We start from the raw sequence: 12,937 nt of genomic DNA, 5'->3' as shown, positions 1-12,937 counted from the left end.
ATTGAAGGAATAATAGGGTTTTAGTATTATTTGTTTGTGGAAACATATTTAAAAAGGTTTGAGGCTGGGCGTGGTGGCTCATGCCTGTAATCCCAGCACATTGAGAGGCCGAGACGGGCGGATCACTTGAGGTCAGGAGTTCGAGACCAGCCTGGCCAACGTGGTGAAACCCCATCTCTACTGAAAATACAAAAAATTAGCTGGGCGTGGTGGCAGGCGCCTGTAATCTCAGCTACTTGGGAGGCTGAGGCAGGAGAATCGCTTGAACTCAGGAGGTGGAAGTTGCAGTGAGCAGAGGTTGGGTCACTGCACTTCAACCTTGGTGACAGAGTGAGAGTCTGTCTCAAAAAAAAAAAGGTTTGAAGAATTGTGAGTGCTGGTCATCAAATGCTCCCCCGTGGTTCTAGTGAGTTATCAGATTGCAGTGGGGAGGCAACCTTCAGGAGATAAGTCAGTTTGTGGTGATAAATTCTCGACAGCTGATGGTCTAGTGTGCAAACTGGGAACCTGAGGGGCCTTGCGTGTGGTGTCCGGTTCAGCTGAAGATGGCAAAGCTAGTGAGAGTAACACAGTACTGTTGCCTTATGGGTCTTTGGGGTGAGTCAGAGTTTAATAAATATTTTACCGGTGGACCCAGCATGCATATTTTTTTCTTTCAGCCTACAAGTTTAACAACTTGGCGTTTATTGGCTGTCTTTGACTGTTAAGACCCTTCATATTCCTAAATTTTTAACTGACGTTTTTGCACACAGGGTGTCATGATACTTATAAAAATGTTACTAATTGCTCAGAAAAAATAACTTCACTGAATTGAGACTAGGATTTGCTTGTAAAAGGTCTATATTTCTGATTTACAATGGCAGTTGTCACAAATATATGTGGTCTTTGCATGACTTCAGTTGTAATGATGACAAGCTATTTAAACCAAAAAGGAAGGTAAAAACAGGTTCATGTTAAGTAAAAACCTTTGCTAGGCTTTGTTTCTTGAAATCAATACTCAGTTGCCTAACAAGAGGGTATTTATGGGTAATTTGTAGGAGACAGTCTGTATATGGGCGCAGGGGCAGAAAACAGGAGCTTTGTACTGTTTTTATATGATCTCAGCTGTTTTTGTGAATTATCACCTGGGAATGGCTGTCTAGAGTAGTCAGTTGTTGCACCACTAGTATCTTTTATTTCTACATGGGTGTTATGGGCAATGCAAACCTGATTTTCTTCTAATCGGCCTGGCTTTCAAACAGAAAGAAAAGACCAATTTCAATTTTCCCACCAAATTTAGAAGACTGTATTGTAAAACACGAAAACTGACAGCAAATTAATTCTTAATATGAGTGCAGAAGAAAAGAGCCTTAGGTGACTTTACCTTTAGAACTTGTGTAAAAATAGATGGGCAGTGAGAATGCCTTCAAGTCCAGAAACTGGGTCAGACAAAAAAAAAAAAAAGAACGGAAACAAACTTATAATACGTAATACAACAGAGTGTAAACAATGTTGGTAAAAATTTAAAGCTACAAGAGATATGTATAGCATGCACACAAAGAACTAGCGATGCCCACTTTCACTGTTGGCCTCCCCGCTCCGTCTTCCGTCCGCCAAATCAAGAAAGTGTGTTCTCTTTGACGCAAACGCAGAATAACACAACTGCAGCCAGGCCTCACTGTGTGTGGGGTGGCTGGGGCGGTCTCCGAAGGAGTCTCATTGATTTGCATGCTACATGGGTCATTGCTGCAGAGTCCTCATACTGGAAAGTGAGTGCTGAGGTGTGAAGAACGTGCCTGTTTGTGTCTCTTCGCTCAGTCCACGGGCCTGGGTCTTCTCCTGGCTTGGGGCTAGCTGTTTTTTAGAAGGTTTAAATCTGACCTTACGCTGCCATCTAATGGAAAACATATCTGTTCAGGGTGGCAGGAATTTTTAGTGACTGAAACAGTGTGTTTCGATTCCTCGATGAAAACATTTCGTGAGTTTACACAGTAGGATCTCTGTCACTTTCAGTCTCTAACTCTGTGCTAGTGGATTTAGAATGCAGGCTTGGTTTGAATTACTCAGAGCGTATGTTGCTTTTTCTGATGTGTCTGAGCCAGCACTTGACTTGGAAATTTAGAGTCCGAAATCCAGTTATTCTGAACAAACATAAGAGTTTTTACTCTGTGCTTCGTTAGCTGTGTTGATATACTACCTCTTCCTTTCCTCTTACTGTTATTAAGGGTATTAGCAATTCTTTTCATTTGCAAGCAGCTTCCCTTTCACACTCTCCTGCATTGTCATCTTTACGGATTTGTAGTTATGATTGTATTTCCTATCTAAGACCCTCTGGTTCTCTGTTTGACAATGGAAGTACCAGGTTCGAATCTCGACTGTTTCCATGTAACCTCTCAGAGGCCACTTCCTCATCTGGAATATGGAAATATTTAACTCAGTTATTGTCATGAGAATCAAATAATACTTAGGAAATTAGTCTGTAAGATATAAATAAGTATAAATAATAAAAATAATAGCAAATAACATTTTTGAGCATTTATCATGTGACAGAAACTGCTAGGCTTCCACAAGCATTATCTCCTCTGATGTTCAGAACATTCCTAGGAGGAAGGTGTGTGGTGACCCCTTCATAATGGAATAACTTCTCGAGATTATACAGGCGGATTGAGCAAACATTGAGACTCAACCCAGAGCCTGTGCTCTTAGCCACTGCGCATTACTGCTGCCTCCCGTTGGGAATACTGAGATGAGCCACCTGTACTTTTGCAGCTGTGTTACCCACGGAGCTTCATGGACTCTGGCATTGGTATTTCACATTTTTGAGGTGTTTGTATATTTTCTAATAGAATATGGAATCAGGATGCCTTCACCTGCAGTTAAGAGAAAATGAATCATTTGATTTAAACAAAAATAAAATCTACTTTTTGATAATATACAATATTCATTGATGGCAGACTCCAAAGGTGGGTTGAGTCAGTCGTGTCACCAAGATGTGAGGAGCCTGAGTTTGCTGGCTGTTCTGTTGCCCTTAGCGTAAAACACATTTCCTTAGCAATTGTGGTAGAAACTGGACATAATGATGTTCTCAGGCAGAAAGATGCTGTGTCTTCTTGGTTTCCCTTCTTGAAAGTATGGAGACCTTTCCCAGATGTGCTCCAACAGACCTTTCCTCCGACATCACTGTTCAAAAACAAGGTTACCCAATCAAGAGCAGGGGGAATATGACAAACGCGGTTGGCTCATGGTGGTTGATCCCTCCCCAGTTAAGGGGCAAGTGGTGGGCTGTGTTCCAGCAGAGAGGATCCAGGGTGATTGGTGGGTCATAGCCAACAGGGTCCACTGTTGGCTCTGTGTGTTCAGGCAAGGTTAGTCCTGGCCTTAATTGTGTGATTTGGGGACGATTATTTGACATCTGTGTTAGAATTTCACCATCTTGAAAATAATGTCTGTCTTGTTCTTGTAAGGCTGATTTCTGCTATAAGTCTCAATACATGTCTTCCAATTAAGATCAGCGAAAGAGTAAGAACTCTCAGAATAATCAGCTCCGTCTTAGGGGAGGTGGTATTTTGACCAAGAGATGTAGTGCTTTTCAAATTGCACCTGGCCCACTTTAGGGGCCTGAAGGAACGACGCATGCCGGGAGGGGTGCTGGCGGGTGGGGCTCAAATCTCAGCATCCCGCTCCGGGAGCTTGGGCCTCCCAGCTCACTCCAATGCAGAAGCCGAGTCTCAGGTTCTGCCACCCATGTCCTCCCAGTGGCCTGTGGTGCACGGGATGTTCATGGCTGAAGAGCTGGGAGTGCAGGGCCAGTGGGGACCTCACCAAACCCACTGCTTTCTGGCCAGGGGCCCCACTGCTAGGGACTGGCTAGACCCATCCCTGCTCCTTCTGAGGATGAGGGAGGGAGGGACTCCTGGGGGTAGGAGAGTTTCTTAAAATCTTAACAATCCCTTTCCTGGAGCCCTCCACTAGACATCAGGCCTTTATATTAAGATATAACTGAGAGCAGTTTAGATTTGTAAAAATAACAATTTAGTAATGCATTGTAAGTGAGATGTTACCAGAGTTTAAGTATCAGGGGAATTTAAAAAATGGAGTACAGAATGGAAAGCTTTGAGCTGCTGGTTTACATTGTTCAGTACCATCAGTACCACCCATTTAAGCATTATAACTGCTTAGGACAGAGCCCTTTTCTATATGTGCTGTGTACATTCTATTTTTTAAAACATTTTTTATTTTGGCTAAACACGTGGAGTATGATTTAGCTGCCAGACCCATGGGGACTGTGTGTTCTTAACTGTGTCTCCAGGGTGTGCAGCTGCTGTATTTTTGAGTTTTGTGTCTGCATTTATACTTTCTTGCGTTACTTGCTACCATTGTGTCACAGATCCTTTCTTCACGTCGTCAGCTCTTAACACTAGCATCCTCCATTCATTCCCTGTTTGATTATGGGCAGAGGAACACTGAGGCACAGTGCAGCACCACGGGCATGGGGGAGGGCACAGACGCTGGTTGACTTCTCAGCCTTCTTTCGTTTCTTTTTTCTCAGCTGTGTCCTTATGTTACTTGGACTTGATCCCTGCTCGATGAGGATTTCTTGTACTTAAACAATGTGTAAAGACTGTTGTTGGTAGGAATTTAGTTGATATCAGTAGTGCATTTTGATTCCGTTTGGACCATTTAACTCTGACCAAGTGAAGTGTGAGACACCACATTGAATGGCCATGTCTAGAAGGAAGGTCGACAGAAATATGGTCTGCAGCCACCATGACTTCTCCTGCCCGCGATGACACGCCTTACTACTTGGTCATGTCATTCTTTCTAGCCGAGTTGAGACAAAGCCCGTGATCCCTCACACAGTACTCCAGGCAGATGCTGCCTGCCAGTTAGAGCAGGACTGCAGAAGGAGGCACTTCTGGGTCACTTAGCTGGGGTTCAGCATGTCACAGCTTAGCCTAAGCCTCCACTCAGTCTCTATATTCCCCCAAAGCTCTAACTTGGAGGCATGGGGTGCAAATAAATAAAGTGAGAAAAACTTCCAAAGGTGAAAGGATTTTCTTACTAAGTAAAGTATGAGAATCAGCATGAAGAATCCAAACCAAAATAAACTTCTAAAAACTCAAAGTTCTCCACCTCCCTCCCAGAGACTGCTGACCGGTGAAAACGACCAGCAAGTAATGAATGCCACACGCATGTATCAGGAAGATTCAGACTATAAATCTTTTAACTTGTGAAGCTAGTGAGAAAAGATGCAAGATCAACTCAGTCTCAGTGGAAGGGTGCCACCTCCTAAAATCTCATCTGTCTTCTTTTCTGTTATCATAATTCTAAGCAAGGCATCCCCCACCCAGTCAAAAAAGGAACATAGTGAAGAAGGGCAGCGTTACAGAACGTGAACGGGACGCCCTGTCCTGGCTGAGATGCTCGCGCAGTAGTCATTAGACTTTACAGTGAGTGGCGTCTCGCTGTGCAGGGTTGATAGAGGAACTCCGTGAGATCTGGTTTTGCAGCTCACATTCCCTGTTCTTCTAGGGACCACAGAGGGAGAGGATGTGTAGAGAGGCAAGGAGGGTTTGTGCAGAGATGTCTGTGGGGAGGGCGGGGCTGGACCATGAAGTGGCAGGACACAGAGCATGTGACCGTCTTCACGGAGGCCTGGTGAGTGGGACCTCCAGGTGACGGTGTTCCCTGCAGCTGTGAGACCCAGAGCCTGCATGGACAGTAGAGGTGGCTGCATTTTAGGCGTGTTCTCCACGTCCAGGTGAGCAAGCAACTTGCTAGAGAGAGTGGGCTCCAGGCCATTGGAAGTTGTGCCTACGGGCACTGGCCACCTGAACATGGAGGGGCTCCAGCAGGGAGTGTCTGCAGTAAGACTGAGAGACCACTGGAGGCTGAGGAGTGGCAGAAGGAAGCAGATGCATCCATGAGTCATGGCTGGAGGAGTCCTCCAGAGCCCTTTAGGGAACCCGTGAAAATGCCCACAAGACTCAAGTAGGTTCGAATACCTGGCAGGCAGAGAGCACAGGCCACCTGTGGCAGTACCAGGCACAGGCCCCGAAGGACCTTCCATTCTTGTCTCTGTCCATCCCACCCTTAACCTCTATGAGAGAGCTGCCATTTTTCCCCCAAACGAGTAAGCAGCCTATTAACTATTGACCTTGGCTGGGAAGAGGGAAGAAAAAACTGTTACCTTTGGGTGAAGGTGGGGTGTGGATCACAAACTAAGCTGCCTAATTTCTGAATTGAGGCTGTGTTTATAATGAGGAGACAGCAAGACTCTCCCAGAGAGTACCAAAGTCGTTGGACCTACCCACTTTAAAATTCTTTTGGGGTAGGAGTGTTTTCCCCACTGCATAAGTGTTAAAGAGATACTACCCTATCAGATGATCTGTGTCTGGTTTATACCTTATGAATTGGGCTTGTCCAGTGTTTTGGGGTAGGGGACACATCTTAGAGGGGACGGCAAATCAGACGGACAAAGTAAACACCAAGATGGTGGAGACCAACGTGCGGGACAGTATAGTCCCTTTGAGGCTGCCGAAGCGTCAGGTTTCATGCCTAGAGTGGCAGAAATGAGCCCTGAGAGATAAGCAGATTCAGTTCGTAGACATGCTTGGATTTCATCCTGCAAATGGGGCAGTGGGGGCCAGCAAAGGCTGCCAGGTTGTGAGCCTCCCTGGCACATCTGGCATCCCAGCATGGAACCTGACCTATAGTCGATACTTGATTGGTATTCGAATGAATATATAAATGAATTGATGCAGAAGTCAGTCTTAAACATGTAAGCAAGATGAGGGAGCAGCAGATCATGTATATACCCTGTTGTTATCACAAGCTTTTCTTAAAGTCATTCTAGACACGGACGCAAATGTGAGTGCTTTCTGATTAGATGTGGGTTTATTAGTACTTTGATGATTTCTTAGACAGTATGTCTTAAAACAACTTTCATATAGGTTTTAACAAAAATCATTTTAACAAAGTGATTTAACATTTTAGAATTTCACTGTATTCAAATTTTGATTTTTATACATTGAATGGGGATTGATGTCATATTTTGATAGGTTTAATAAAACCGTCAACTCAGCCTGATGTCTTAATCCTCTTTAAACCTTATATTCTTTTATTGATGTAATTTCTGTATTTCAACTAGTTTCCTATCTTTTCTATATAAAATCAAAGTTTACATGACAGAAAAATCAGCCATAATGTGGGAAATATATTTTCTACATATATACAAACATGTTCTGGATAATGTATGATTAATATGTATTATTGTAATGGTTTGTATTCATATGTGTTATACCGGATACTTAGTGATACCTGTTCCATTTTTGTCATAATAACCACTGAAATATATTTTAAACCTTTTTTCCCCTCAGAAGTAAATTTTCGCAGAAGGACTTAGAAATGCTATTCCATGGAATGAGTGCTGATTTTACAAGTGAGAATTTCTCAGCTGCCTGGTATCTTATAGAGAATCACTCAAACACCAGGTTAGTGGATATGGGACTGTCAACTGTGAAGGGTTTCACTCAGATGCTAAAGATGGAATTACATGGTAACTCGAGTTTTAGATCTGGCTCTGCATACAGTTACATCGTTTTAGGTCTGTGAGCTCTTTGACTTTGCGTTTGCCCGTGAACATCTCAGGGTGTCTGTTTCCCTATTTGTGCAATGGGATAATTCTTTAGAGGTCTCTCATTTCCTACTGTCATTTTGTGTTCAATATATTTCATTATTGGTGCAGGTTATTAAAAATTTATGGAGCCTTAGCTGGGGACTTAAACTGACATGTATGCATGTGATCTCTCCCTACTGAAATAACATAAAAATTTTAAGTTCTGGTGTAAAACATGGAACACACTGCCTTCTCTGACCATAGGGCAAAGGAAGATGAGTTGGTTTATCATCATGTAAGGACCTGGCTTAAAATTAGCAAAAAAGTAGACTAGGTCATATATCCAATTTGAAGATTCCCTTTTGTCTTCTAATTACATTTTACTCTGTACAAGAGCAGGTTTGTAGCTTATTTGCAAGATTGATTTAAAATAATTATATTCAGCAAAAAATGTTTGGATAAATCAATGTTTTATTGCTTAAAACTTAAAATTATTGATAAATTAGTGTGTTAAAATGTACCTTAATATAAATGTTTCATTCATTTATTAGGGTGAAAAGCATTACTAGAAAACATGAGGAAAAGTTGGCATTTTAATACACAGGGTAAATTTAACCTGATGGCTTTTTAAAGCAAATGTCCAAGGTGAATTTTTTCATTGTAGAAGATGATTCTGATTTTACATTACAAATGTAAAATTTATTATAAGTCAGAATTGAGCTCTGTTTCTTGTGTAGGTCTATCAAGAATACGTTTAAAGTTTTATAGCCAGATTTTCTTAGCTCAAATGGACATAAAACTTCTGAAATACAGAGGACTGTCTTTAGTTTTCTCTGCTTTAGATATTGAGATAAGATATTGTGGTCTTCCTAGTTATTTAAGTTGTGAATTGACCTACAGGATTCATGTATTTTATTACTAAGGACAGAGGACTGGATACTGATAAGTATAACCTTATGCTCAGTGTTCCACAATGCTTCAGTGAATGTACAAAGCAGTTACACCTTTGAAATGTTGGCTATCACTGGATGATCTATGTCTTCTTATCTAGTACAGGATGTTCAAAACTCTTTATCTGGTAAATTGTATATGTTATATATAGGTTATAAAAACATCTACACATTTACTTCTTAGGGGTCTAATGTATTTGGAATTACCATTGAGGGCTCCAAAAGTCTTAATAGCTGTTGTAATTTAGGCATTCATAATAAATAAAAGGTTTAGATCTGTGTAACAATTTGAAAGCGTTTTGATTTCATCTGGCTTCATGTGATATTAATCGTGTGCTACTTAGCATCGGTTTTAGTATATTAGGTGTTTTCCACTGAAGGAATTTTTTTTCTTTCTTGCATGTTGGAAGTGTCAAACTTTGGTTTCTTTATTTCATTTCAGTTTTGAGCAGCTCAAAATGGCAGTCACCAACCTAAAGAGACAGGCTAACAAGAAGAGCGAGGGCAGCCTGGCCTATGTGAAAGGCGGTCTCAGTACTTTCTTTGAAGCACAGGATGCCCTCTCAGGTAAGGCGATCCTCAGAGCCATCTGCTGGCAGCTTCCGCCATGGAAACCCGCCACTGCCTGCAGGGTGTTTACAGGGTGTGACATTCGGTCTGTTTTTTTTCAAAGTAGAGATCTAAAATGTGCTATAAATATTTGTTGCAGAGTAGGCTGGCATCTCTTTGAAGACTTGGTACTTTAAAAATTTATCTCTGAGGCTTTTGTTAACCCATCTTACATGTGTGAAATGGGAGAGTACTTTAACTCTCTGTGATGTCCACACTCCAGGGCTGATACGAAATTAAATCCCAATGCACAACCACCAGTATCTTACATATGTGACTAATTCTATAAATGCGACCCATTGTGTGTTCACTTTGGAAAGGCTGATGACGGGATACCAGTCTCCAGCCCTTATCGCACAGGCCCCCACACATGCACGCAGGTAGCTGTCACTGTGCTGTGTATGGGAGGGACGTTGTATGGAGTACAGATGTCATAGCTTTAGACATTTTAATGCAAGATGTTGGTAGAGTTTTTTTTTTTTATAAAACTGCTTTTAATGAAAGTTTAATTATTGCTATTTAGTAAAAAGTAATCTATTTTAATAAAAGTTAACTCAATTCTTTTTAATAGCTAAGATACTTAAAACTAAGTACCCATATAGCTTAAGTATCCATAACTCTAACCGTACATTGAGGCCACATCTTCTTCAATTCAGGAAGGTAAATTTTAAAAATTATTTTTATTCCTAAAGTATAGACCTTCTTTTATTGTTTTAAAAGTCCCCCTCCCCCGTCTCTACTAAAAATACAAAAAATTAGCCGGGCGTAGAGGGTGCCTGTAGTCCTAGCTCCTTGGGAGGCTGAGGCTGGAGAATTGCTTGAGCGTGGGAGGCGGAGGTTGCAGTGAGCCGAGATCGCGCCACTGCAGTCCAGCCTGGGTGACAGAGCGAGACTCCGTCTCTAAATAAATAAATAAATAAATAAATAAATAAATAAATAAGCCCGCCTCTTCCTGTGCCATATGTACTTAATTGACCTCCAATACATTAAATGTGTGTCCCATGATGCAGCTTCTTCCTTGCAGGTAGAAGTTAGGTTTTTGAAGGGGTAAAATGTGAGTGTCTAAGAGGGAACAGAGAAGGTAGGTACTCTTCCTGATAAATATGTGTGCCTTATGTTTCTTGATGGTGTGCCATTCTTTATTTGTGCTTGTTGCTGTTGTCTCTAAATTACCAATAGTTAATCTTACCATGTCAGGAAGAAGACCTGAGCATGTGTGAACAGAGTTTAGTATAAATCAAGTAAATGTGGTTAGTCATATGCCCAGTAGCTGCACAAATGTTTCCCACAAATTATTGTAATTAAAATGATTTAACTTAGCAACAAGACAGGTTTGACTTTTCTCTCCACCCTTTTTAAAAAATATATTTACATATGCATATATATTTGTTTTTATGCTTTTTGCTTCTGTAAATGGCTTCACTCTTGGCAGATCTTAAGAAGTTTTATTTGGTACACTAAATTTATGTAGTCACATTTATTAGTCATTCACCCTAGAAATATGTTAGCAACTGAAAGTTTAATAAAGATAATGCTGACCAGCTGCTAATGAACAAATGACCTTATGGCATATAGGAAGTGATTATAATAGTAAATTTGAAAACTTTAGACACGTGTATTTAGCTTTTATGTTTTTTGAAATAAAGGAAATGCATATTATAGAAAACACTAAACAGGTAATTAGCAAGAACGTCTATTATAGATATAATCACATTCACATTTTAATGTATTTCCTTTTATCTTCTCTTAGCTTATATGAGTACCTATGACAAAGTTGGGTTTATATCGTATGTAGAATAGTGTGTGCTAGAAACCTTTTATTCTTTAGGTAAAACCTGTTGCACGCCTCTAAGTGAGTATGTTAATTTACTACAGTATTAACACTTTTTTTTTTTTTTTTTTTGAGAAGGAGTCTTGTTCTGTCACCAGGCTTGAGTGCAGTGGCACGATCTCGGCTCACTGCAACCTCTGCCTCCTGGGTTCAAGCAGTTCCCCTGCCTCAGCCTCCAGAGTAGCTGGGACTACAGGCGTGTGCCACCACACCTGGCTAATTTTTTGTATTTTAGTAGAGACGGGGTTTCACCATGTTGGACAGGATGGTCTTGATCTCCTGACCTCATGATCCTTGGCCTCCCAAAGTGCTGGATTACAGGCGAGAGCTGCCGCTTCCGGCCTAATAGCTTTTTATAACTTTTTCTAACTGTAGCCTTAAATGAAATTGATCCGTAGTTCTGTAAAAGGCTTTTTTGGTCAGGTTTGAGTGTTACTGTTACATGGTAACGTGTGGATCTCTCTGTGTTGCTCTGTGTGCTGTCAGTGGACTATGTAGACTAGGAATTCCATGGTTCAAATTTGACAGAGCTGATATGTAAAGTTGCTCGGGTAAGTTGTTTTTACTTTTCTATTATGAAAATTTTCAAACGTGAAAAGTGGAGATGAAAGTATAATCAACTTCTGTATACCTATCACCTAGATTTAACAATTATTACTCTTTTTTTATACTTGCTTTTGAGGTTGCTTTTTTTGCATTTTGCTGATGTATTTTAAAGCAAATCTCAAGCAGCATGATTTCCTCCTAAATACCTGAGTGTCAGTCTCCCAAGTAAGGGTAAGGACATTTATGTGCATAATTACAATGATATTATCATAGTTAACCAAATTAGCAGTAATTGTTTAATATCATCTCATTCCCAGTTCAGATTTCTCAAATTACCCCCAAACTTTTTTTTTTTTTATAGTTGATATGTCCAAATCAAGATTCAAATAAAATTCAGGCATTTCACTTAATTTTTAAATCTCTTAAGCCTCTTTTAAACTAAAACCATCCCCTCACCTTTCTTACCCTGTTTCTGGTTTTTCTTTTTTTTTTTGAGATGGAGTCTCACCCTGTTGCCCAGGCTGGAGTGCAGTGGCGCGATCTCAGCTTACTGCAACCTCTGCCTCCTGGGTTCACACGATTCTCCTGCCTCAACCTCCCAAGTAGCTGGGATTACAGGTGTACACCACCACGCCCGGCTAATTTCCACGCCCAGCCTGTTTCTGGTTTTTCATGCCATTGATTTGTTGAAGAAACAAGGTCATTTGTCCTGGAAGATATCCCCCACTCTGAATTTGACTGATGACTTCCTCATGGTGTCATTTAATTTATTTTTCTTGCCATTAAATTGCTTCGACTCAGCTAATTGGATATTAGATAAGATTCACTTTCAACACTTTTAGGCACGGATAGTACTGTGCTTCCTATTTCATCACACCAGGCAGGAGTGCATTAGTGTCTGGGGTCTCCTGAAGAGACACTGCAGTGGATCAGTAGCTTCAAGGGGGGATTGGGAACGAACAGGTGAGACAGATAGATAAATATGTATGTACACACACACACACACACACACACACACACACACGTATACTTTTCAAACCTCTACTGTCTCTGCTTTATTTTGGTTTGTTTTCCCTGAAATTCTCTATTTTATCCAGATTTTCATGTTTTATTAGCATTGCATTCTAATTTTTAAATCATTTAAAATTCATGTTATAGGCCCTTTCATTATCTGTTTAGTATTTGTATGTTCTGTGTGATTTTTTTAACATTGATTCTTCAGAGATATCTTTTTTATGTTTTTAAAATGTGTAATTTTAATTTTCCTCCTTAGTAATTTTTAGTAAATTTTTGTTTTCATAGTCTCTGTTCTTATGGTATTGTGAACAGAGAATATGTTTCTTAATATATATTTAAGTTTTTGTAAGTATGCCGAAAGTTAAAAAGGACAGACGGATGTGTTTT

The 12,937-nt window shown here is 40.6% G+C and overlaps 1 protein-coding gene across 3 annotated transcripts in view; it reads left to right on the top strand.

Annotated features, from left to right (window-relative positions):
• EXOC2 (exocyst complex component 2) overlaps positions 1 to 12,937 on the top strand; it is a 210,691-nt gene that overhangs the window by 66,191 nt on the left and 131,563 nt on the right. For all 3 annotated transcript variants that reach the window (XM_054490866.2, XM_054490867.2, XM_054490868.2), the window contains exons 5-6: positions 7,359 to 7,472; positions 8,990 to 9,114. In XM_054490866.2, coding sequence (XP_054346841.1) covers positions 7,359 to 7,472; positions 8,990 to 9,114 — 239 coding nt within the window. The remainder of the gene's footprint in view (positions 1 to 7,358; positions 7,473 to 8,989; positions 9,115 to 12,937) is intronic.

The sequence above is a fragment of the Pongo pygmaeus genome, chromosome 5 (genome assembly GCF_028885625.2).
Source record: "Pongo pygmaeus isolate AG05252 chromosome 5, NHGRI_mPonPyg2-v2.0_pri, whole genome shotgun sequence".
Classification (NCBI taxonomy): Eukaryota; Metazoa; Chordata; class Mammalia; order Primates; family Hominidae; genus Pongo; species Pongo pygmaeus.
This window is presented reverse-complemented; position numbering and strand designations above follow the sequence as displayed.